Source organism: Gadus chalcogrammus, chromosome 18, assembly GCF_026213295.1.
Source record: "Gadus chalcogrammus isolate NIFS_2021 chromosome 18, NIFS_Gcha_1.0, whole genome shotgun sequence".
Lineage (NCBI taxonomy): Eukaryota > Metazoa > Chordata > Actinopteri > Gadiformes > Gadidae > Gadus > Gadus chalcogrammus.
This window is the reverse complement of record NC_079429.1, coordinates 4,883,241-4,910,355: the sequence shown is the minus strand read 5'-3', so window position 1 is coordinate 4,910,355 and position 27,115 is coordinate 4,883,241. Positions and strand designations below refer to the sequence as shown.

General features: G+C 50.7%; 1 protein-coding gene across 1 annotated transcript in view; it reads left to right on the top strand.

Annotated features, from left to right (window-relative positions):
- dock1 (dedicator of cytokinesis 1) overlaps positions 1 to 27,115 on the top strand; it is a 164,341-nt gene that overhangs the window by 53,780 nt on the left and 83,446 nt on the right. The window contains exons 19-27 of the mRNA XM_056577277.1: positions 5,292 to 5,389; positions 8,520 to 8,609; positions 10,151 to 10,251; positions 10,411 to 10,539; positions 13,829 to 13,937; positions 16,254 to 16,324; positions 19,021 to 19,127; positions 24,693 to 24,820; positions 26,573 to 26,668. Of these exons, the coding sequence (XP_056433252.1) occupies positions 5,292 to 5,389; positions 8,520 to 8,609; positions 10,151 to 10,251; positions 10,411 to 10,539; positions 13,829 to 13,937; positions 16,254 to 16,324; positions 19,021 to 19,127; positions 24,693 to 24,820; positions 26,573 to 26,668 (929 nt within the window). The remainder of the gene's footprint in view (positions 1 to 5,291; positions 5,390 to 8,519; positions 8,610 to 10,150; positions 10,252 to 10,410; positions 10,540 to 13,828; positions 13,938 to 16,253; positions 16,325 to 19,020; positions 19,128 to 24,692; positions 24,821 to 26,572; positions 26,669 to 27,115) is intronic.

The window sequence follows — 27,115 nt, the reverse complement described above, 5'->3', positions numbered from 1 at the left end:
GAGGTGTGATGATATCTTCAAATGCAGGGGCGGCATTGACTCATTTTCCTGAACCCAGGGGAAGTCTTGGTTCATCATGATTTTGTGTCTCTCTTTCTCTCCCCTGCCTACCGTCTCCCTCTCTCTGTCTGGGTCTCTCCCTCTCGCTTGCCTGCTTGCTTTCTCTCCCTCTTAATTGCTCTCAATCTTGCTTTCTCTCTTGCTTTCTGTCTCCCTCTCTCTCCCTTGCTTGCTTGCTATATCTCTCTCTCTCCTGCTTGTTGTCTGCGTGTCTCTCCCTCTCTCCTGCTTGCTGTGTATCTCTCTCTCTCCTGCTTGTTGTCTATTTCTCTCTCTCTCTCCTGCTTGTTCTATGTGTGTGTCTCTCTCTCTCTCCTGCTTGCTGTGTATCTCTCTCTCTCTCCTGCTTGTTGTATGTGTGTGTCTCTCTCTCTCCTGCTTGCTGTGTATCTCTCTCTCGCCCCTGCTTGCTGTCTGTCTCTCTCCCCTTCAGTGCTCAGCGGGTGTTGGAAGCAGCAGAGGTTCTCCCCTGCCGCTGAGGCCAGATCAGATTAGAGGGCTCTCCAACTAGCCACTGACACAGATTAGCTTTGAAGTGGTCTCCCACACCCCTTCACAGGCCTGCCCATAAGCCCGACGCAAACTCTGTCTGGAAAACGCACTGCAGCAGGGAGCCTGGGGTTCGGTGGGTTGCTCTTCAACCATACACCTCTCTCTCTCGCTGTCCATTCTGTAATGTCTGCCCCGCTGGGCACGTCCCGGAGGATCCAGCGCCGCGTGCTGGTGGATGGTCTGAGCGGTGGTGTTTTACCCAGCATGCATCGCTCCCAGGGCAGATCAGACCCTCCTCCCCAGACTGCGCTGGGTAAACCTGAGAGTGCCGGGTGTTTGAGTGGAAATAAAGGTGCAACGTGCGCACACGGTGTGTGATTGTGTGTGTGCGTACGTGTCTGGGTGTGTTTGTGTCTTCGGTCCTCCGTGGGTATATGTGGGCCGTGTGTGTGTGTGTGTGTGTGTGTGTGTGTGTGTGTGTGTGTGTGTGTGTGTGTGTGTGTGTGTGTGTGTGTGTGTGTGTGTGTGTGTGTGTGTGTGTGTGTGTGTGTGTGTGTGTGTGTGTCCATGTCCATGGATAGATGCCGGCCGACTGTGTATGTGTGTGCCTTCCTCCGTGGGTTAATGCGGGCCGCCCCAGCGCTGGGGGAAAGGTTGAGTTGTTTTAATAACGAACCGTCTGAGCGCGGCGGCGGCTGACAGCGGTGTTTTATTAAAAACCTGGAGGCGTCCTCTTAAAGACCCGCGCCCAAATACCTCTCTCTCAGCCCGTCTCGCTCGCACAGCCCCTCACTCACTCACTCACTCACTCACTCACTCACTCACTCACTCGCTCACTTGCTCACTCACTCACTCACTCTCTCTCTTCTGAGTCTCTCTCCCGTGCTGTTGTTTGGTCTCTCTCTCTCTCTCTCACTCGTCTCTGCGACGGTGACGGCATACAGTCGCAGGGACCCTTCAGCATTTCTTCAACAGGACAATGATCCTCTTTGTGTGTGTGTGTGTGTGTGTGTGTGTGTGTGTGTGTGTGTGTGTGTGTGTGTGTGTGTGTGTGTGTGTGTGTGTGGTGTGTGTGTGTGTGTGTGTGTGTGTGTGTGTGTGTGTGTGTGTGCGTGACAGACAATAGGGCATGCCATTCCAACACAGTTCTTCTCTGCCCCGTGCGCCAACATGTTTACCTGCGTTTTGTAACGGTGTCGTTCCGCTCCTCTCTCTCCTCCCCCCACCCCCCCCCCCCCCCCCCCCCCCCCAGCTAAACTTCCTATATGCTAGACGTACAGTACGCTGTGCCAAGTCCTGTCGTTTGAATAAGCCAAGAAACAACAACACTAAACCAACACCCGTCACTTTATAGCCACTAAAGGCTGCCTGGTCACAAGCACGTACACACAAACCCACACGGACAGTTACACACACACATACACGCGCACGCTCATGCACGCACGGGCACAAACGCACACGCACACGCACACGCACACACAGTTTACCTTTATTTGGATCGTAACAAGTGGGGAGGTACAAATGATCCAAACATTAATGGAAGCATTGCTGGGCTAAGCAGGTTTGATCAAACAGAAAAGGCCTTATGCTAAACAACTATTTTCATCATGGATAGACATTGCATCTTCTTCTCCAGGTTGCTAAACTGCCTATTGTGGCAGAGATAAAGCAGTCTTTTTTGCATTTGGTTTGGTCAGTCCACAACATTGTAGCCCACGTAAAACAAGCTTGTGGACATGGCCTAGACTTCCAAAAATAATAATTAATGTGCAATTAAAACCTAGATTTGTGATATTGTTAGCCAGTGGTTGATATTTTAAAAGCTTGGTGATGAAGCAAATGTCCATATACAAATCAAAACAACATGCTAATTCCACAATAGTCACATTCTTATTGGAGACGTCTACAATGGTGATGTCAGGGGTATATGGTATATTACTGAAAGTGGTGTTGTTATTTTGTGCACAATTGAACCAGTCCATTTTAACTGCAGAGGGTTTGCATATCTTTGTTGTTTGCAATTGTACTCCATTCAGGACGTGTGCGATGGTTTCGTTGTCATGGGTGGTAGAATGGAGAATAGAGTGTGGTTCGTGGCTGGAGGGATACCAAGTGGACAAGTTAGATTTTGTCGGGAGTACTTGGAGGCGGGCTCTGATGGTAAAGATGAGAATATCCTCGCCGATCGAGACACACACAGACACACACACACACACACACACACACAGACACGACCCCTCCGGAGGCGAATAGCTTCTTTTATTTAATGAAGCAAGACTCATGCAGACTGTTGCCTGGGCAATGAGAAGCCTTATATGAAGTGGTCTCACTGAGGGGGCCCTGGTTTGAAGATGGGCCCAACCCACACAGGCATGCACGCACGCACACACATACACGTACAGATGTACACACAGACGTGTACACACAAATATTCCAAGGAGGAGATTAACAAATATCATCCTTGACGTGGGAATCCATTTGTTTCCATCTATTCTCAGACTCTACCTCACCTCCACACCTACACCTCGCAATAAGCTGCTGCTGCTGCTAGAAAACATTTCACTGTGGAACTCAATCGGATCAGAAGAAAGCTCGGCAAATGTTTTTCGGTTTTAGCCGATATAATTAGCCCGCGCTGCTAAATCAGGACATGGCTGAGATCAATGGCTGACGGCTGGTGAATACTAAACGCCGCTGAATACAAGGTGATTACACGGTGAAGACTGAATGCTGCCCCCCTGTCACAGGCAAATTCGTCCTCAGAGGGATTTCAAAACATGATTTGAGAAAATATCATCTGGCGGAGGATGGTGTGGATGAAATACACAGTAATTTGTTCATCTCAGAAGGTTCCTCCTCCCCACCTTTTTAATGACAGGAAACAAACTGCCTCCATCTTAACAGGGCTATTGTGCTTCCCTCACACGCAGAAGGAGTTCACTGGGGAACATATCACAATGTAAAAGGCAAAAACCTGAGAATATATTTGGGCTGAAGATGTGTCGGATTCCGAGCTCTTCCCGGGATGTAGAACGATCCGTACCTTGACCAACTGTCCTTTTCGTGGCGAGTCCAATGTATTCCAAGAAGTCCGCTGTGAACGTGAGAAGGCAAAAACACGTCTGTGGTGAAACCCAAAACAAACCTCGCTGTACGACCTCGGCTCCGTGTTCAGGCGAGGATGAGTTCAGGGCTGGGTGTCCCACTTCCATGGATGGGTGTTCCCGCCGTGTTTAACTTGCCACCTCGGAATCATCGTTCTTCAAATGTTTTTACGACAAAAAATTCCAGTGTGGAAGTGGGCGGGGTTGGTCAATCTCGTACCCCCTCTGTTCCCGTGTCTCTGTGTGGGTTTGAGTCTGCGTCCCCTTCGGCCCATTAAGACCACCATCAGCCTGAAGATGGAGCCCATCTCACTCCACCCATCCCTCCAGAGGCCTGTGGGGGTGGTTGACAGCTGATAACCAAGAGCCACGCTGTGTTCATTCAAACCCGTGTGATCTGATACCCGATGAAACTAAAAAAGGTTCACGCTCGCTCGACGTGTGAGCCTTGCCCTTGCGGGGTAATCAGCTTACCCCCCCCCCCCGTCCGTCTGTCCGTCCGTCCTCTCTGTGTTCCACATTCGGGGCATGTCTCCCCCCCCCCATGCCTACTCGTGTACACATCGAGCGGGGAGGAAAGGCAGCAGGCTTTCCCCCTCCGATTGATCCTGACAGATGGACTTGGGTGCAGGGGCGTTGCGGCGCCCTCACTAATTGAGCTGGATGTTTTGAGCCCCCCCCCTGCCTCTGGAACATGATCCCCTGTCAGGGGTGGTCTGACGCAGCAATGCTCCCCATGAGAGTGATTCATCGCCCCGCGGAGGGGCGACGCGTCTTGAATTCAATTAGACCCCCCCCGCCCTTGATTTAAATGTGAAGGGATTAAGGAGGGTCCGCTTTAGCGTGAGCCTGCTCCGTAGAGAGCTGTGGTAGCATGGATGAGTGTTTTATGGACGGAGGGGAGAAGCAACAACAGGTTCTTGTTCAGATCTGCTTTCATTTCGAGGAGCAGCAAGACTTCTCTCTGCCTCGCCTTCCCTCCTTTCTTAAGTATGTTGTTAAATTATATTATCTTATGAATACGCTAAACCCTCTTCCCTTGAACATCCTTTTTTACAAGTGCAACTCTCTTCTCATGTGCAGAATTAACTTCGCTATTTCATATGTGAGATAAACGTTAAACTCTCTTCTCTCATGTGCAGAATTAACTTTGCTTTTTATGTGAGCTAAATTATTTGCCTATGAAGAAACTAAACATACCTATTTATATGTAAACTCTTCTCTTGTATATAAACAAAAATTATCTTAAATATGAGCTGAACTCTTTATGTATATGAATGATGAATGATGTTTTTTATTTCTGTGTCATGAAACAAGTGGTCCATCCCACATAGGATTACAGGACACTGATGTAACTACATAAAGCATGTGGTACATACACAATCAAAATACACTATACAATACATTTCATCCAGCACCGAATAAACACACTAAATATAAAGAGACATATTCCTCTTAGCCCACGTCTTTTCAATAAAGTCAGCAATCGAAAAGATTATAAAGAAAACATTTGACGGATGAGCTAAATTCTACTCTACACTCTATCTTTTGTCTTATACGCTGTTGTGTTGTTTGTCATCTAACGTGTGTGTGTCTGTGTGTGTGTGTGTGTGTCTGTGTGTGTGTGTGTTCCAGTGGACCTTCTGGGGCTGCTGAAGTGGCGCTCCAACACCAGCCTCCTGCAGCAGAACCTCCGTCAGCTCATGAAGGTGGAGGGCGGCGAGGTGGTAAAGGTCAGTCCTCCGCCCACACCACCTCCCAGGGGTCTCGTTTTGTTGCTCCTTTAAAGTCCTCATTGTGCCCTGAAGCTGAAGCACAAAAACACTACCAAGTCATTTTATGTGGTTCCCTTCAAACATTGTACCGAACATACGGCATAGGATTAGGGCCACATGGGATTATTATTTTGGAGTTTTTACCTTAATCTCAGAATTCTGACTTTAAAGTCAGAATTCTGTCAATAAATGACATGAATTTAGAGATGCTTCCGAATACAACGAGAGCATTTGAACACTCGCACGCCGGTTGCAAAAAAAAACATTTGTTAGAACAACAAATGTTTTTCAATTAAACTGGAAAGCAGAAATCTTCTAAACCCCCGATTCTAAAGTAAACAAGAACGAAAGCCGCCGGGGTCATCTCGTAGATCTGGCGCCGGCGTTCCACGTCAGAGGAGCGGATTAAGATTGTGCCGTCGTTCCTGCCATAACCGGTACAACACAGACGCCGACGCCGTCCGCCAGCCGGTCGCACGAGGCCGTCCGTATCTACACCAACACTCGGGGCCTGGTGCTGGGATCTCTTGGCAGCCATCTACGGTGTTCCAACAAGACGGTTCCACCGGGGATCAGGTGGTTTTAAGACCGACTTGGCGTCCGCCCGGCGAGGACATCACAACGCCCACCGGTGTGGAACCGCGCCATTTTGTGCAGAATGACAGAACATTTTCAGGGAAGGTGAATCAAAGCGCGCCCGAGACAGAGAATGCTTTATCCTCCCTGGATAGATAACGTCAAACACAGCCCAGCCCGGTCAGAGTGGCACCCGTTCCTCGTACGTTCCAGGCTGTGATGAAGTGCACAACCATGCTTTTTTTTTATCTCCTCTTTGCCCAAAACACTTCACGGAAGCCCCTGCTTAATTTTACGGGACTGAACATTTTTAAGAGGAAACAGTTTTACATTGAAGTGGGTTTCAACGTTTCTGTTAATACCTCGTTTCAAGGACACACCGTCTCAAGCACATAAGACCAGAAGTTGGTCTAATGCAGCCCTCAGGTTTGATTTAAGTGTTTTTTTGTTCCTCACATCCCCTGTGGACCTTCCCCCCCCCTTTAATCCAACTTAGAATTTGTCTCACAGAGAGGAAGAAGGACCATCTTCGTCTGTATAGTAACCTCTGGTGATAATACCAAATCCATGATCAGGACGTGTCTCTGGTTATCAGACCATGATCAGGACGTGTCTCTGGTCTGTCCAGTAACCTCCGGTGATCTCAGATCATGAGCAGGACGTCTCTGCTTTGGCATTGGTTCCATCCCTTCATCCTAGAGCCCAGAGGTCTGGCACGACACGAAAAATAAAGATGGTTGTGTCGATTTTAACGGAGCAGAGCACGTGGAGCGAATGAAAGAGGGCTGGAGCTGTCTTGCTGGGCTGTAGCCGGATCTGTATCGGACTCAACTCTATATTTGGCTCAAAAGTTCAGAACCATGATTTAGCGACCCAACACAGCGGTGGGCTCTGGGCTTCAGCGGTTTAGAATCTCCTCCTGGACAGGCACACATTGGCGGGCGAAATGAAGATAGGGGTTCTATGAAGACGTGATTGGTTGGTTTCTATATCAGGGTACAGTCATCGACAGTTAATGTAATGAAATACAAAATGCAGCATGAACTGCGCTTGAAAATGAATTAGGTTGAGTTTCACTCGCAGGCCTCACTGCTTAACACGTCCGTTCGCTGTCTTAACGCGTCCGTTCGCTGTCTTAACGCCGGGAACTTTTCCATCACCATTTTAAACTTTCGCAGGAGAACGAAGAAGCACAAATGGAATGGCTGGTGTCAACAGCGATTCTGTTTACCAGCGTAATAGGATTCTGAGAAGGAAATATCGCCTCATTCCGTCATGTAATGGGATAATGGTTTTCTTTTTTTTCTTTTACCAGTTTGTTGTGCCTAGAGTTGTGTTTCATAAATACTAAATCTCCATATATCGGGGGTTCAAACGGTGAATGGAGGATGCATGAGGCAGCATACCCATGCGAACATGTTGCCTAACAACAGCTCTGTAAACTAATAGCGGGCCCTTTATTGGATATTACCCCAGGCGAGTGCGCTAAGTTGTTAAAAGACAGAATAAAACAGTCCTCGTATCGAATCGTCCTTGGGAGTAATAAAAACATTTCTCCGCTGTCGCCCCGCATTTAATAATTCATGCCTGACAGAGTTTTCTAATGTGGGAGTGGAGTGCGAGGTGATGGGGCATGCTAACCTACTGCTAATGCTAAGGAACCGCCGCGACCCCAATCGCTCCTCCTTTATACGTTATTGACGCGGTAGCCCGAACTAGCCACCGTGTCCCAGACGGGGACGCCCCAGAGAATGGGGACACCCCAGAGAATGGGGACACCCTGGACGGCTGGGGGGGGGGACACCCTATACACTGGGGCCACCCAGGCCCCAGAGATCTGTCTCAGAGCGACCGCCAGTGTAGCTGTGCTGCGTTACCACGGCTGATGTTTTAACAGAGATTGTGGCCAACCCGAACAGCACAGAAAGGAGGCTAGCACGTTGCCATGCTTGTTTGTTTGTCCCGATATCTTTTCTATATTTAGTCCGATAGACGAGAAAACTAGAGAGATAAAAATGTAGGATACAACAGCAGGTTGCCTCTGCGGAAGACCATAAAATTCACATCAATAATTGGCACCCTATCAAATATTCATCACCGGCGTCTTCCAGAATATATATCATCACAGGCCGACTTTTCCTCTCGAATTATTGCTTATTTTGGTTCCTTTGCCTTATAATTTCCTGCTCTGTACGGCTCGCTCACCCTGCTGTCGAGGAGAGCACATCTTTTCATGCGTATTATGGGATGTCCTTCAACCTCGGCCAAAATATTACTATTTAATTTGGGGCTGGTGTTGAGTAAATAGTTAGAGTATCAAGTCTGAAATATATATTTATTAATATTATTATTGTTGCAACTTTTTTAATGCTGAATGAAAGCTAGATGGTCTGTGTCACATTGGGCTTGCATGAAATGTTTTGCTCCCAGATTGAGTGTTTTAGTGGTCACATCATATGTGGCGACATCACATATGATGATTAATACTATGCCTTGTCGTGTTTATCTCCAGTTCCTGCAGGACACCCTGGACGCCTTGTTCAACATCATGATGGAGAACTCTGACAGCGACCGGTTCGATACCCTGGTCTTCGACGCTCTGGTAAGATGAGTTGCCAAAGGGTTTGAGGCGGGCATTCTGTAGCGGGTGGGTAAAACCCAAACGCTACAGCTACCGTTATTGTCAGGATGAGTTTCTGCTCGGGCTTTTGTCCTAATAATAGGGTGCATCGATGGACTGGTATCTGTCTGGATGCTGAGGTGAGAGCACCTTCTCTTCAGAAGGAACCTGGTATTTTCACTCCATGAGCCTGAAATGTTCGGGGGTATTGATTATGAGCGAGTCCATGGAAGGGAGGGCGAGACAATTATCACAGGAAGAGAAATGCTCGGTAGCCATTGAGGGGTCAAGCGTTCGCTTAAAACTTCCTCCATCGATTCCCCTAGCTCCCCGCAAAAACTCCAGCGGACTAACTCGTAGAAAAGGGACCGCGGGAATACGAGAAACCATTAAAACGCAGATGATTGGTGCACATTTTATGAGGAGCGAGTTGTTTAAGCACTCTTGACTTTTATCTATATCGGAAGAATCTCTTTACCCAAAGTTAGGGAAGGGGACGATGGATTCCTCCTCCCCTGATACCGGTGGCCACGATCGTCTGGTTTTGTTCCTCTGTGTTTCCATTAATATTTCGGTAGTTATTGTAAAATGCATCTGCAGCGGTTGTCAACATTACGTCCTCATACTCCCATCGTACTATTTACTTTATTAATCTCTCTTGTGGGGCTTTGAATCTGGGCGTATCGATATTCTAACCATCCTCGCTGCCGGTCCAAACCACGCTTTGTCCCAGACTGCATTGTCTGCGGTTTGTATTGAATCCATTTGGAGGCCAAAGTACTCCCAGACAGATGTCCTCCTCTCCCCGGGCCGGCCTCTCCGGCTCTCGGGTGCTGGGGTGTGCGTTTCAAAGTGTGCCGAGTCCACACACACACACACACACACATCCGTCCATGCTGCTGAGTGGTGATGGCTGAGAGGACTTGAACGGGCTTGAAAAGTTTGTGTCTTTTGAAGCCAACCCTCCTGGTATCATGAGACCTCTCTCTGATCTGCGCCCCGATGACGTCCTCGTACCTCGGCTGTACAGAGACTACAGATCTCCTTCAGTGCTCCGCAGTAGGGAGCCGGACGTCATGATGCAGTGACTTCACTGACGGACCCTCTTCATTGACACGCACTCATTCAATAACGCTTGTTTAAGGATCGACCGGAGAAGTGGAATCGGCATTTGTACACTTTGATTCAAATCAAATGGACTTCAAATTAAATGAGTACATTGTTGTTTTTAGCCTCTCTCAATCATCCGTCGACATCATCAGGACAATAATAAATGGACCTCCCCTTTTAAGCGAAGAATGCTTAAAAGTTTTATCAGAGCCCTAGAATCTCCACAGGCTTGGACCAAATACTTTTAGCTTGTGTACGATTTCTGGGTCGTTCCTTCCTTCTCCTTTTACGGCGTTCCGTCCATTCGGTCTTAATCCTGATGATAATATTGTCCTCTTCCTCCTGACTATAATATCCTCTTCCTCCTGATGATGATGAGGATGTCCTCTTCCTCCTGTCCTCCCGTCTCTCAGGTCTTCATCATCGGGCTGATCGCCGACAGGAAGTTCCAGCATTTCAACCCCGTGCTGGAGACCTACATACGCAAGCACTTCAGCGCCACGCTCACGTACACGTGAGTCACGGAGAATCAACCCTTAATCTGGGCCAACCCCCCCCGTCCAGGAGCACAGAAGAGATAAAATGGAATGGTGTATGTGTGTGTGTGTGTGTGTGTGTGTGTGTGTGTGTGTCTTTGTACGTGTGTGTATGTGTGTGCGCGTGTGTCCCACAGGAAGCTGACCAAGGTTCTGAAGAACTACGTGGAGAATGCAGAGAAGCTGACTGAGCAGCTGCTGAAGGCCATGAAGGCTCTGGAGTACATCTTCAAGTTCATCGTCCGCTCCCGAGTCCTCTTCAACCAGTACGTGCTCTCTTTGTCTATCACTCTTTCACCTGTTTCTCTCTCTCTCTGTCACTCTCTCATTTACCCACTCACACTCTCTCACCCACTCTCTCACTCATGCACGCACGCCATCCCATTAGTAAGAAGTAATAAATGATTAATCATTTGAATCATAAAGAAGTTTGCTGTAATGTTACCACTGTGTTTCGGACTCCTTACTCCTTGCTTACTTATTCATTATTCAAACTCTACCCAGGTTTGGTTAAATGTTTTCGGCGGGCTGAGTCCATCCAAATTAAAACACCTGGTTAATATCGGCAGGCTGTCAGTCACTCAGAACCGGTTCAGGCCGGTTCGGTGAGGTCATGATGTGTTTAATGGGCTGCAGTGGGCGCGTGACTGGGAGGCGGGGGGTTGGGAGCCGCTGGTCTCGCCCGATGGGTGTGACGAATGGCCCCGGGCTAATGGAGCGGACGGGGTCTGACTTTGATCGGGTGGTTCTATTTCTTCCACAGGCTGTGGTGAGGACGCCCTGTCCCTCCGCAGTGAGCGGACGCTTGCCGCTCAAGGCACTGCCGTACTTTTTCTTACGTGTTTTGATTGATAAAAAGAAGGCGCAGGGCGATGACCAAGTCGTAGTGCCTCAATGTGCGGACGGTGCAAACTACTCCACCTTTTCACAGCCACCCCCATGCACAGGGCCGGCGCTAGGCATAGGCGAACTAGGCGGTCGCCTAGGGCGGCAAATGCGTTGGGGGCGCCCCCTGGTGGCGGCCTTAATTAATTAATTAATGAATTTTAATCAAACAAGCGAAATAAAACATGCTGTCCAAACACGTTTCGAAATGGAACGGAGAATGGGGGGAACGGGTGAACAGCTATTGAATTGTTATTGAAACCATCACTGAAGCTTGCTGTAGCCCCCGCTAACCCTATTGTAATCTGTTTAAAATGCTGTGCGAACGCACACATGTCCGTTTGACCTGTGAGCGCATGGGGGTCGCAGCACACGTCCACAGCGTCCCACATTGGGTGAAACAGCCCTGCGGTCTTCCCTGTTATGATGCCTGTTGTGTTGTTGTTGTTTTGTTGTTGTTTTGTTGCACTGCTGTCCTCTGGTTGGGCTGCAAGGGCAAATGTCTCATCAGCCCCAGAGAGCCGTGATGTAATCTCCAACCTTATCTAGGAGCTGGGGAACGAACAGCCCCTGCTTGCTAGACCTCACAGGCGATCTGTGAAATCCTGCTGTTCACCCGTCACACTTTGTCTTTTTATCTTTGGCAGACCCTTAAAGGTTGCATCAGCGTTGTTGGTTCACGTCCCTTCTGTTGGTATTTGAAGCGAGATCCCAAGCAAACAGAGCCAGCTTGCCCCTTCCTTCTGTGTTTCAGTGCATCCAGTAATAACTTTCATGAACGCAGCGGAAAAATCCACAACACCCAAACCCTTATTTTTGTTTTGAGTGGTTGGTAGTACCATTTGTTTTTTGTGTACGATCTCGGATTATAGGCTTCCTGCAGAGGTGCGTTTCTTTGTCGGCCTGAACATGGGGCGAGCAGTTAGAGGATCGTGAGAAAAGATCATCTGGATGTGATCGTTTATGTTTCGGCCTAGAATCGCTGATCCAACCTTTTAAGATCCCTGTCCGACAGAACTCAGAAGTCTTCACGAACTTCATCTGGAGCCGGAGGACCTGGGTCGAGCTGCGTCGGGATGTTTGCGTCCTTCAATAAACCAAAGTTAGCTTTCAATCACAATAACCAGCCACATGGTAGTAACATAATTAGACCATACACTGGTCAGTCTAACCCATTTTTCATTTGGTGGGCACTTCAGTCACAATAATAATTGGATTTACATGTTGCGTACAATCTGTCCTCAATAATGAAACAAAGTGATTTGACACCTCTACTGTGTAATTAAAGTGAACGTTGACTCTCAGCACACAACCACAGTCATAATTAGTATTATAAAGCTACACGGCGAGATATTATCTCTGTACCGAGCCCTAATCCAATTACCTAATTGGTTTGGTGCCACGTACATTAACAATAATCGAATTGGATGCGTCACCAAAAACCCGGGGGCGCTCCCAGTGTTCGAGTTCTCAAGCGTGTGTGCACGTGCAAATGCACTCGCCCGTGCACATGCACGTTAAAGCTAGCGACAAGCATCGCATCTATGCTACGACGTTTCAGCCCAGAAGCCTCAGTCCCTGGTGGTGAAGAAGACCTTGAAGCCATTTTGTCCTCAAATCCTTCAACTCCTGGCCTATTTCTCGAGGCGGGTAGGGGAGGGGGATGGACAGCGGCCATGCAGGCAGCCTCGTCAACAACAACAACAACAACCACAGCAGCCAAGAACACAGCACCACAATACTGGCCTGCCCACTAGGAGTCGGGTGTGATAGAAGTAATCTCATCCATTGTGTGGTGGGTGAACCCCCCCACCCCTCTTGGCCTGACGAGGATCGTCAGCTTGGAGCAGACACACAGACGGACACACCAGCACTGGATTTAAATACCCTGCGTGTGGACTGAAAGGCTAACCCTGGTGAGGAGGGAGTGAGGAGGGAGGGAGGATTGGATGAGTCGGGGGTGAGTCGGTGATGAGGAGGGGGTGAGTCGCTGCTGAGGAGGGAGGGAGTGCTGGATTTGAGTCGGTGATGAAGAGGGGCTGAGTCGTTGATAAGGATTGGACGTGGAGGGGGTGAGTCGAGGATGAGGAGGGGTGAGAAAGGGTGAGGGGAGCAGCTGGGTCAGCCGTTGTCCCGTTCTCGTCTCCTCTGGTGGCGTGGTAGAAGGGGTCTCCCAGCAGGCTCAGGCCCGGAGCGTCTCACTGAAGCCCAGCCTGGGCCAGACAGAGAGCAGGGCGTGCGGGCAGAGCGCTGGTCTCCTGTGTTGTTTCTGATCGGTGTTTTGAAGAGGCGTTTGCTTCAGTTATAAATAGATGGAGAGTAAGATGGAGGGGGCGTGTGTGATCTCCGCCCTCTGATGCTGCCAGGTGCCCTGAAGTGTTTCCGCACGTTGTTCGTTAAATTCCTTCTTGACTCGCCAGCCCACGCATCGGCAAGGTGCTGTTTTTTGTGGCTTTCTTTTGGATGGAGAAATTTCACATGCGCACAGCCAAACGCATGCACTCACTTCCTGGCCCGGACAAGATGTATGACCAGCTCTGCTGCAGAGGAGCTGAAGAACTCACCAACGTGATGGGTACTCACACAGCAAACCTTGCCTTGACTTCTCTCTCTCTCTCTTTCTCTTTCTCTTTCTCTTTCTCTCTCTCTCTCTCTCTCTCTCTCTCTCAGGCTGTATGAGAACAAAGGGGAGGCTGACTTCATGGAGTCCTTGAGAAACCTCTTCACTTCCTTCAATGACATGATGAGCAGTAACTCTGAGAACACTGGCATGGTGAAGGTAGGCCTACACACACTCACACAGACACTCGCGCGTATCAACACACACAAGCATCAACAGACAGTTGTGTAACTCTGTTATACGACTGCGTGCACACACACACACACGTGTGGAAGGAGGGGCTTTGGCCGCCAACCTTGACCTCCTCACCTCTCCATGGACCGACCTGAGAGGTTAAAGGTCGAGGTGGTTTCGGTAAATGTCGACGCCAGCAGTATTATAACGACCTCTAGCGCCTCCAGATCTCCTTCACCCTTCTCTCCGCGCACCAAATGCATGCTGGAGGGATTCAAAGGGTTGGTTGAGCCCACAGTGAACAGGTTTGTATCACTAGGGCACTCGTAGACTAATTCAGAAAGTAATGTCTGCGCGGATCCCTTTTGTATAAAGTATTCCTGCTCTGCATGCTGTCCCCACTTGGGTCCTCTCTTCCTCCTGGGTGGTTCCACCTCCGTTCTGCTCAGGGAGTCTCGGCTGTCTTTGCCCACTGTCTCTCTCTGTGTTTTCTCTCTGCATGTTTCCTCTCTCTCTCCCTGACCTCCCGTCTGTCTGTGGACCCTCTCCCCTCCCACCCCTGCTGCTGACCTCCACCTGGCTCTTCCTGTCCCCTAGCTGCTCCTCAAGGTACTTCTCCTCCTCCTGTTCCTCCTCCTCCTCTCTCGAAGTCTCTCCTGCTCTTCGCTGTTTGTTTTCTTGTCCTCTCCGTCCTTGGAGCCCAGCTCAACGTCCGCTACTCAGCCGCTATATATCAGCACACACACACACACGCGCGCACGCACACGCACTCACAGACACACACACACCTCCCCCCTGGCTTCACTTCTCTCCAGAGAGAACAGCACGCAGCCATCCTCGTAGGCACACTGGCTGGTACCTGGTGTGTGTGCGCGAGCAGAGCATATAGACGCTGTCCCAGAGTCAATTAGGAGTCAGCCAGTGTGTAATTGGCTGATATATTAGCTTTAGCTTTAGCGACGGTAAATTAAAAAATTGATCCCGAGGAAGGCAGCTTGAAAGGCAGAGACGGGCGGGTTGTGTCAGAGCGGGGGCCGGCTGGAAGCCGTCGGACAGCTGGCAGCTAATAAGACATCCCAGTCACGAGCATCGCCCACCCAAACATCTGTAGAGGCACACAGGCACACACTCATAGGCCTGCCCACACACACACACACACACAAACGCACACACAAGTTTACTCACACACATGGTCATATTTGAATAACGCATGCACGCGCATAGGCCCTCACAGAGACACACATACACAGGAGCACGGGCACGCACGCACTTACGTTAACTTGTACACACGCAAACACACATGCAGGCATGTGCACAACCACACAGGCATTCACAAAAACACACATGCAAACAACCACACAGGCATGCACACACACACACACGTATGCACGCAAGAATGCACACAGAAACATGCATGCACACATGCACGAAACCACGGCAGCATGCACACACACAACCACACACAAATTCTTACAAATTCACACACACATGCAGACAACCACACAGGCATGCAAACAGAAACACACGGATACACAGCCGCACAGGCCTGCAGGGCCAGTGATCCGCGAGCCACTCTGCCGGAGGGCTTAGCAGAAGTAGCTCCAGAGATAATTAATACTTGACACCCCGTACACCTGCCCGGCAACAAGAGGAATACGTAACAGGAGAAATCAGGGGCGGCCATCGAACTCAGACGTCTCATCGAGCGACGCGTTTAGAGATCTCTCCTTCCAGCGTTTAAAAAGCGTTCGAGGGCCAGAGAAGGGACACGTTTTCAATCAATAACATATGACCGGGGGGCTGCCGTTCTCATAAACAAGGCGTCGCTTTCAACGCTCTGACCGAGGCTCAGCATTCGACAGCTCTTGGCTCGGCCCACCGCAACAGATTCCCGCCCCCGGCAGCTGCGACCCAACGCTTTGGCGGGGGCGATGCGATACTGATGCCACCGCCGGTAACCAAACATCGAGCCAGGCGCCCGCCAACGCTGTAATTAACCCTGGCGCGTTTCCCCTACCACGGACCGCACGCCCCTCCCTGGTCATCCGATGCCCCGTCCTGAACAACGAGGTGTCCCGGTCGTGCCCATCGGGTGGTGGTGGTGTTAGTGAGGGGGGGGGGGGGGGGGGCGGAACAGTGCTGCAGAATCGGAATGAGCTGCCGCGACCTACTCTGGAGGACTTCAGAACACCGCTGCTGGTGTTCTGATGAACCAGTGGCACTGGGAACTATCGGTTCCCAGTGTGCCTCATCGCTGCTGCTCCTCACTCCGCGGCCTTTGTCTCTCCTCCCTGGCTCCAGGGCGCGGCGCTGAAGTACATCCCCACCATCGTCAACGACGTGAAGCTGGTCTTTGATCCCAAGGAGCTCAGGTAGGCCTCCGCCTCTCTGGGAGCGTCGTTGGGATTCGTGTGATTCTTTGTTTCTGGGAACGACTTGGGAATGTGGTGGTGACGTGCAATGGGGCTTGTTGAAAAGACTTGATGTGAAGAATGATGTGTGGATAACATCCCTCAAACAGCTTCTGTACACGATTCCTTAGAGTGATGGAGTTTAATCTGAATGAGGTCGTCTCTGAATAAGACCTGATTGGCTGGTAGGACTGCAGAGTGGCTCATTAGAGCCAATCAGATTAGCCGAAGGAAGGTCAAGTTAAATCCGGCCTCCGTTATGCTGATCAAAACAGCCGACCTGACATCTCCATTTTGCCTTTATTTTCTATTTAAATTTAACTGTCATTAGGATATGCATTGTTGAGATGAGGCTGCGGTCGAGAGACATAGACGACGCTCACACGTTCTCTATCTCTGTCTCTCTCTCGGTCCAATTGAACACATTAATAATTGAACACCTTCATCAGATAATATTTTGGTGTCTGAAAGTTGAGCTCAATAAAGTTTGAAACGACGCATCCACACAACAGGAATCCAAACTGTTTCTGACCCACTTATTTTGTATTCAGTGGTTCAATATCACAGATTTTTCCTCGAGGAACGCCATTACGATCCCTTTTGTATTTTATCTTTTTAGAGTAGAGTCCCAGTTGGACTCTAGTCTGCGAGGGAAGACTGCCTCTAGCTCCCGGCCTCCCCGGAGAGAGGCTCTTTAATGACCGTCATTCGATGAGGAGACACAGCGCAGAGTCCTACCACGGCCTCGTTCACACAGCCCAGAGTCCTACCACGGCCTCGTTCACACAGCGCTCCACTAATGGGACTGAAGCGCTGCCCAGTGCAGAACATGAGGGATGAAACATAATTACTCAATCCTCTGTTTTCTGGGATTACGTCTGATCCATTCTTTAAGATGTTAGATCATTGTCGTATTCCCTTCACAGTGAAACTGTTTTTCATCAGTCATCTCTGCGTGGCTGTGTGTGTCAGCACAATGAGTTCAAACAGAAATGAGATGCCATGCATCACATGGTCCTTTCTGCACACTGTGACCCACAGAGACTAGTTACATGCTGGCCTGATTAATAATCCTCATTAAAGATGTACAATAATCGTGATGTGGCAGTGGCAGGAAATGCATAAAAACATAATTAATGCTTCAATAGTGGATAGCTCTTTTTTTAATTTGCCGGCATTTAGGGACCACAAACAGAAAATAACAAGTGTGAGCTTATGAGAGAGGAGGTTCACGTTCTCTGCTTGGCTCTGACCAATCAGGGCTCACCATTGACCATGTGTGGTCAGAGTACACCCTCCATCCACCCTCAGTACCACTGTTAGCTCAGACTATACCCTCCATCCACCCCCAGTACCAGTGTTGGCTCAGACTATACCCTCCATCCACCCCCAGTACCAGTGTTAGCTCAGACTATACCCTCCATCCACCCTCAGTACCAGTGTTAGCTCAGACTATACCCTCCATCCACCCTCAGTACCAGTGTTGGCTCAGACTATACCCTCCATCCACCCTCAGTACCAGTGTTGGCTCAGACTATACCCTCCATCCACCCTCACCAGTGTTGGCTCAGAGTACACCCTCCATCCACCCTCGGTACCAGTGTTAGCTCAGACTATACCCTCCATCCACCCCCAGTAACACTGTTAGCTCAGAGTAACCCCTCCATCCACCCACAGTACCACTGATAGCTCAGGCTTTGGGAGAAGGTGCTGCCAGCCCCCAGGTACATCATGGTGGGTTCTCATGCCAAGAGTCAAGGCGTCCTTATCCATTCCCAGTGTAGTCTAAGTGTATTGTGTTTACCTCAAGCAGGGCTGGCGATGGAGTTTCCAAACACTAGGCAACTGGCCATCTCAATGGGCCAGGGGCCATCTCACTGGGCCAGGGGCCATCTCACTGGGCCAGGGGCCCTCTCAATGGGCCAGGGGCCATCTCACCAGGCCAGGAGCCATCTTACTGGGCCAGGGGCCATTGCATTGGGGCAGGGCCCAGAAATGGCCTGCCTCTGTTGACCAGAGGGCCCTAAGCCCTACTCTCATTGATTAAAGATATAGTGATATACTATTTAATCAATGACTTATCTGTATGGTCGTCTTTGTATCTCATCTAAACAGAAAAAACGTAATGCTCACCTTTCAATTTCTATTATCTGAACGACACGCATACACACGAACACACCGGCTTCCACACACACACAGAAACCTTTATTTCCAAGGCTAAACGTTGCCCTTTTGAATGCAATTTTCAAGCGAATGCCTGACCTTTCTTAGTAGGACATTGTTATACTTTCATACCTTCAGGAAGACACTGCACCCTGTTGGATAGTCTGAACAGACTTTATATCCCGTACTAAAAAAGGTGTCTACCTCATAGGGGTGGATGTGTCTTCATACGGAGGTTAAAGGTGTATGTGTCTCTTTATAGGGGGGTTAAATGTCATAGGGGGGACGATTCTCTTTATATGGATGTTAAAGGTCAGGGGGCGATGTCTGCCTTTATACGAGGTTAAAGGTCATAGGGGGGAGGTGTCTCTATGTGGAGGTTAAAGGTGGATGTGGTTCTCTATATGGAGGTTAAAGGTGATAGGGCTGGATGTGACTCTTTATAGGGAGGGTAAGGTGTCTAACCTCCGGTGTGTGTTTCCCGCTCTCCTCAGTAAGCTGTTCACGGAATTCATCCAGAAGGTTCCCCAGGGCCGGCTGGTGAAACAGAAGCTGGAGTGTCTGATCGACATCGTCCACAGCGACCTCTTCACCCAGCACGGTAAGGGCACCTGTTGGGTGTGTGCGCACACACACACACACACACACACACACACACACACAACCGCAAAGTCATGCTCCCACACAGCATGCTCACCCATGCTGCTACACACATGCGCATGCTGCTGCCGTGAATCATTCACAAACACACACACACACACGCAGACACGCACACGCACGCACGCACACACAGCCAGTGTGTAAATCTTTGGTAAAGGTCATTGACGAGGCTTTTCGGAAAGACCTCGTTAACATCAAGCAGTGAGCACAACACCCGCTAATCCTCCGTATCAGCCCCTCTCTCGCTCTTTCTCTCCCTATCTGGCCGATGCAACCACCGATAGTGCAGCCTTTTTCGTTTGAAGCCTCGGTTCATCAATCCCTGGGAGGCCGGCCCATGATACGGCCGTGTTAAGGAAAATCAATATTTCGTGTTTTCAATGTTTGCGGTTGAGCTGACATCAAGAAAGAAAACGTCGGCGATTCAACCGATCGAACGGAGCGATACGCAATCCCTCCGGTGATTGGTTGGGATGAAAAGCGCCCCTGGGGAAACCCCACGCATCCTGTCCTGTGTGATGATGTCACAGCCTCTTCAGCCTCCTCAGCCTCCCTCCTCCCTCTGCCCGTCCATGGATGGAGCAGCAGTCCCCGGTGCCCGGTCTATGAGGCCCGGGAGGCTGCCTGGTACCTGGTCTATGAGGCCCGGGAGGCTGCCTGGTACCTGGTCTATGAGGCCCGGGAGGCTGCCTGGTACCCGGTCTATGAGGCCCGGGAGGCTGCCTCGCCTCAGCCTCTCTGAGGGGGGGGGAGCAGCTCTTGTTAATTAACACACAGTCGGAGCCTCTCCGGTGTCCAGAGACACACACCGCCGCTCGAACCCACGTGCACGCTCGCGCAAACCCACAAGCGCGCTCGTGGGAATTAGACTCATGTTGATTCACCGTGGCGGGCAGGGTCAACATGGGACCCCAGAGCACTCTGACTACTGCATAACAAGTGTCCCACCCCCCCTCCCCTCTCGTCCCAACACTGCTGCATTACGTTTAGCTTAAGTAGCAGACAAACAACAGCATGCATCTCTGAGGAGTCCCGCCCCAGACGGGAGCAACCTGAGGCCCTCCTGGCTGATACCGGGGAACCACGCCTGCCTCATAGGGTGCCCCCGTGTCGCCCTAGACCGGTACGGTGGGTTCGGCTGGGAGGAGATGAGATGGCTTCCATGCCTGTCCAAACAACTGGTCCTCTGTATCGATCTGAGGCTGTTTGATTGCTCAATCCATACTAGTCGCACTTCTATTACTGCAGAGTGTGTGATTACCCTCACACACACACACACACACACACACACACACACACACACACACACACACACACACACACACACACACACACACACACACACACACACACACACACACACACACAAGCGTATGGTCATGACTTCTCTGCAGAAATAGCGCTGATTAAATTAAAAACAGCGAGGTCTAATATGCCGGCCAACGTCCCAGTCCCCTAGCATCCCCCCCCCCCTCCACCCCATCCTTTAAACACAGTTGATCTCCACTGGCATGATTGCACGCAGTGTTTTAAGGCAGGTTTAATCAGCCTTACCGACCCCCCACGCTGACCTGTGGGATTCCTCATGTTAATTACACCCTCCCCCCCCCATCCCCCCTCCTCCCTTACCCCCAAGCCCTCAGTCTCCTCCTTCCAGCAAGGTGGATGCTGATAGGTTGGTCAACCAATCCCAGAGGGCGTTGTATTGACAACACAAGGACCTTGAGGCAGCAGCCGCCGGCGAAGCCGTAAACACGCGGGTGGAATGGGGTTCTCCAGCGGCATCTGCTCCCTCATCAATATGCGTTCACCGCACTCGCTGGTGGCACTGTTGGTTTGTTTGTTTGTGTCCAGAATTCTTTCCCCGAAAGCCGTTATTATTAACATATAAAACAGCTTCCATGTAAGAGCTTGTATTAACTGTCGCCCGCCGCTTGCGGTAGACTGGGGGACGAAGGATGAGCATCCATTTTACGATGCACCGCGTGATTGACCGTCGGCGGCGATGTCCACGTCGGACTGGACCGAGACGTCACTTCGGCTCCGTGCCTTTTCCCTCCTCGTCCACAAACCAGAAGTGGATGAACTCCTCAAAGAGATGGCCTCCAGGCCTTCGCTCTAGATAACATCTGAGGAGTCGGAACGCGTACATCCCCAGCCGGCGACGTACGCACTCCGACAACGGCCTCCATCAACAGAGACAGATCGCTGATCTCTCGTTCACAGCTGTATCAACGCCTCGTTTATTTCGAAGTGATTTTTTTAGGATCTCTCTCTCTTGGTGTCTCGGTCTCTGTCCATCTCGGTCTCGGTGTCTCTCTCGGTCACTCTCGCTCTCTGTCTCTCTCTGTCTTGGTCTCGGTCTCTCTCTCGGTCGCGGTCTCTCTCTCGTTCTCGGTCTCTCACTCCGTTTCTCTCTCGGTCTCGGCTCTCTCAGCCTCGTTCTCTCTCGGCCTCAGTCTCTCTCTCTCTTTTGGTCTCTCTCTCTCTCTGTCTCTCTTCCTCCCTCTCTCGATAGCATCTGATGAGTCCGAGCACGTACACCACCAACAAACGGCCTCCATCAACACAAACAAATCACTGATCTCTAGTTAACAGCTGTATCGACGCTTCATTTAGCGGAAGCTATTCCTTCACTTTTCTAGGACCCCCAATGAAACTTCTGGCAGGTGGTGCACCCCCCTCTCAATCAGGCTGTAACGACTGAGGGGGGGGGAGAGGAGGGTGAGGTGCCAGGCTGGGTCACATGTTTGTGTAAAGCATGTTTCCACAGGAAGTTTGAGAAGCAGCCATGTGGTCTGGCGAGATAGTTCCAGTCTCCTGCCATCCTCACACTCGCCTTATGGCCAGCCCACACGTGTGTTTGCACACACACACACACACACACACACACACACACACACACACACACACACACACACACACACACACACACACACACACACACACACACACACACACCTACCTCTGTGCTGCCAAGCCTTGCCTGGCAGACTGCCGCTCTGTCTCGTATATAGCTCCCACAATATTTGCCGAGGACGAGGCCGTGCTCTGCCAGGCTGCCGCACTAAGTGGCAGTCCGGCAGAGCGTGTGAGCGGGCCGATCCGACGGTGGCTAACCGTAACATCTGGGGGGTGGACCAGCATCAGCAGAGAGGGGGTCCGCTGCCTAGGGCTGTGCGACTAATCTGAGTTTGATCGCGATTTCTTGTGATCAAAAAAACAAATCGCATCAAGTTCAAATGTAATATTCATTTATACAGAACAGCGGAATCCCAATTTTTTCATTATTTTTGATCTGAACATTTTCTACTCTAACATTTTGTGTAATTTTTTAAGGAGGAATTTCAAACTTTCAGTTAAAATGTTTTTTTTTGAGAAGAGAAATGCTGAAAGAATTCATGATGCTTTCAAACTCAAAAATAATCCTTTTCATAATCGTAATTAAAATATTGCCAAAAAGAACCGTGATTATGATTTTCACATAATGAGGCAGCCCTAATGCCAGCGCTGATCTGCAGGTCTACGCCGTATCTCAGCAGCTAACCTCACGCGTGTCGCGGTCGGAGCCAAGGCTCCACACATAGCTCCATTCCTTGCTTTGTGTTGCGCGCGGCTGCAGTTTCTTAATTAGCCCATCGAAAAAGACTTTGTCCTTTTTTCCGTCTCCTGGTCTTCTTATTTCACTCCGTCTGCCTTCCCCTTTCCCTTTTGGTTCAATTTCCGAATTCACTGCGGCTACCGAGACCAGACACCGCTGCAGGTCCTCTTCGATTTCTCGGCCTTATTTTATTTTTTTTGCTTTTGGCCTTTTTCAGACTACGTACTTTTTTTATTGTTTGAATTAATGAATAAAGAGTGTGCTCTCCAACCCGCCTGGTATGAATGGGTTCCAGGGTCGCTGAGGGGAATCACACAGTGCAATAATTGTCTAACGGAATAATGATCCAGTCTGTTATCCAGCGCTGCACGTTGGAAACAGGGTGATAATCACAACAACACGGGCGGGAGCTGTGTGTGCACGTTGCAGACTTATGAACACACAACTCAACACACAATAACCAATGCCCTTGTGTGTCCGTACCTGAGGTGACTACAATGTCTATCGTTCTACGTGTAGATCACCCTTGGGCTGACTATATAGGCTAAACATAGTGTAGGCTATGACGGGCGCTTGCCGAAAGACTGAATGTCCAAGGGAGATGCAAAATAAAACGGCTCATTCAAACAAATAATCAAAGGCGAGATTATTGTTGAAACATGAAAACCCAAGACCGGTCAAGACGGGCAAGATGAGCAAGGTCTAAAGAACACTAACCCAAGGCCTCGGGTCCTTTCCTTTTGGGACATCTTGCCCTGTAGGGGGAGCACACACAGCATAAACATAAATGAATCAAAACACAAAGACACACAATACTGAAAACGACAACTAAACGCAAACAAAGGAATTGTCTCCTAGAGTAGCGTTCCAACAAACCAAAGCAGAGTCCAAGCACGTCCCCCTCGCTCTCCCTCCCTCCCGCTCTCTTCCGAGCGGTTCGGTCCGGTCCATACCGAGGTGGTTCCCGCCCCTCCTACCCTCGGGCGTGTCCCCGCTCCGCCCCGGACGGCTCTGAGCGGACAGCAGTACCAACGTGGCCCCTGGGGCCTGGAGGCGGAGGCGATAGTGTTTCAGCGCTCGCCCCGCCCCCCCCCCCCCCCCCCCCCCCCCCGCTGTTCATCAGAGTGGCGCCCGGGGGAAATATCCACGGTAAGCGCGGCATGTGTGCTGGTTTTGCCCCCGGCGAGAGGAATCGCCGACGAGCATATTAAAGTTGAAAATCACTCTTGTTTTAATAGCCAGGCGCGCTGCTTAATCTGGAACAAGGCCGTATTGATCGACTCGGATAACGGATCTGAGCCGGGCTGCTCCTCGGTTGGTTACCTAGCGATGTCTCGGGGGGGGGGGGGGGGGGGGCTCATTTGATGATCCACGCCGTGTGTGTGTGTTGTCTGCCGTTATGACCGTGGCTGTGCACACGTGCATGCACCACTTACGTCGTTTGCATGAGGACATCAAACAAAAGGCCTCTGCTCAGGCCTCATTGTATTTAAGACATGCCCGATTCGTTACCTGCCGTCAGCGGGGCCAGGGGAGAACCCTGCTGCCCTGGTTCCACAGGCCTGAGAACAGGGTTTCACCAGTGAGAACCAGCCATGTGAGGCCGCTCTGATCATCATGGACGTGGTTCCTCGCCTCAGAGGACGGCGTTCTGGCGCGGTCGCTGTTCCGGCTCATAACGTGGCGTTTGTTTGTGCCGAAGCGCTGATCCCCAGGGGAGGGTCATTACCAGCTTGTGTTGTGTGTTGGACGCATGGAGAGCATCGCCCTTCCAACCCAGTGTCGGTCTGGGTCTGGGCTGTTTCTCTCTCTGTATTTGTGGAATTATCAATTTTTGCTCGTTTACGACTCTTTTCTTTTTGTTTGTGTGTGTGTGCGCGTGTGTGTGTGTGTGTGTCCCTGCAGACTGCCGGGAGCTGCTCTTACCCCTGATGACGGAGCAGCTGAAGAGCCACCTGGAGGCCCAGGAGGAGCTGCAGGCCTGCTGCCAGCTGCTCAGCGACATCCTGGAGGTTCTGTACCGCACCGACGTGGTGAGTGACCCACCACCGCTGGGGGAGAACGGGCTCAGACCTCCAGGGAGAGACCCCGAGACGGAGCCCAGCAGGGGGGATCCCCCCTCCAGGGATGGGGGTCCCCTACTCCGGGGATGGGGGGGGGGGGGGGAGTGCAACCGGTGCCCTACCGGACAGATATAATGGACTGACGTGACGCAAAACGTTGGTTATTGACATAGCCTCGGTTCTGAGAAGAGACGGGACATATCGCCAATGGGTATCGATCGTCAGCTCATATAAATAACAAGCGAAAACAGTTCAAATGAAGTGGTTAGATAATGGAACATTTGTAACGTTCAGCGCACGCCCATCTGCCCACGTCACCCCCTCTCCCTCTCACTCCCACCCTCCCCCCCCTAGCACGTCCTACCCCCCCCCCCCCCCACACACACACACACATGCACGTACGAACGCAGGCCACGTCTGTCGACTTAAAGACCCCTCTGTGCTGGTGTGTCCTCTCTGTGTTCCCACACGGTGCTAGAGGACGCCGACACTGACACGCACACAAACGCACACACCTGGGTAACATCTCAATGCAGCCGCAGGCCGCACCTGCGTACCTACGGAGCTGAGCTGGAGTACCAGGTTGGGCTGCGCTGGGACCGGGTGAACCCGCGGGGTGGGGGGCGGGTCGAGGGAGGAAACCGCATCGACTTCCCCCACCCGGCGTGAAACGGTGGTGAAGGTCTCATTCGGGCTGTGGGGAAACCACCACCATACTGCATCAACGGCATCCCATAATGACTGCAGTCCAGCCTCCTTCCTTCGGTTGTTATTTGATTTGAAATAATTAGATGCCACTGAAGAACGCCCCAGGCACGGGCGTCGCTAATTAGTCCGGGAAATGACGATCAACACATTTGACTAAGGGTAAACAACTGATTCAGTTGAATGGACAGAGCTTATGTACTTGGCTGGGGTCCATGTAGCCGGGCGTGACCTGGTGATCCAACCCGGTGATCCAACCCGGTGCTTCGTTACATCAGGAGAGCAGGACTGCAGGTGTCAGCACACCTGATGAAATCAAGACCAGGTCTCAGGAGCCCACCCGGACGCCCCCACCTGCCCGCTTATTATGCGCATGTGTGTGTCTGTGACAGTTTGACTCGTCGTGAGTGTGTATGTGTGGGGGGATGGGTGTGTGTGTGTGTGTGTGGGTGGTCAGTGTTGACCCAATACAGGAAACGATAGATGACAACACATTGTGTGTGTTTGTTTGTTCACTCACTGAATGATGAAATGTTTGGACGCTGTTGGTAACCTCAGAAGGTTTCCTGACAACCAGAGAGCTGGACACACACAGACAGACAACGAGACAGTGTTTGAGGCCGTCACACAGATCTGGGGTGTTGGACCACAAGGCGATGGATGAGCAATCTTGAGTACATAAATGTGTTTCTGGATCATGATGTGATCCACTGTTGGAATCTACTGGTCACGTACTACAGTAGTGCTACCATTCTTTGTTATGTGTTAGAGCATCAATCTGCACATCTGAAGACACAGCAACCTGCACACATTTTAGTCAACCTCTGGGAAATTTAGTGTAGAATTGGTATTTTTTGCTGCGCAGAATGTTAAGAATGTTAAGAAGGGATCAGAAACGGGATGAGTTGATTAGGCCTCACTAGAACATAAACGTGTGTGTGTGTGTGTGTCCGTGTGTCCGTGTGTCCGTGTGTGTGTCCGTGTGTGTGTCCGTGTGTGTGTCCGTGTCCCCTGCAGGGCCCCACGCAGTGGCACGTCCAGATCATCATGGAGAAGCTGCTGAGGACGGTGAACAGGACGGTGATCTCCATGGGTCGCGACTCTCCCCACATTGTAAGTCGATGTCTCTCTCTCTCTCTCTCCCCCCTCTCCCCCTCCCTACTGCTGCTGATATCCAAGGTTAATTAAAAGCCCCTCCGGTCCTACCATACACACATTCATGACTATTTCACGCACACACACGCGTGGATGCGCACACACACGCGTGGATGCGCACACACACGCGTGGATGCGCACACACACGCGTGGATGCGCAAACACTCGGGTACACACACACAGACACACACACACACACACACACACACACACACACACACACACACACACACACACACACACACACACACACACACACACACACACACACACACACACACACACACACACACACACACACACACACACACACACACACGTGGGTACACGCACATACACAAAATGAAATACATCCACATCTTGCCATTTGCCCCCACAATCCGCTCCAAAGTTGTCTGAATGTTG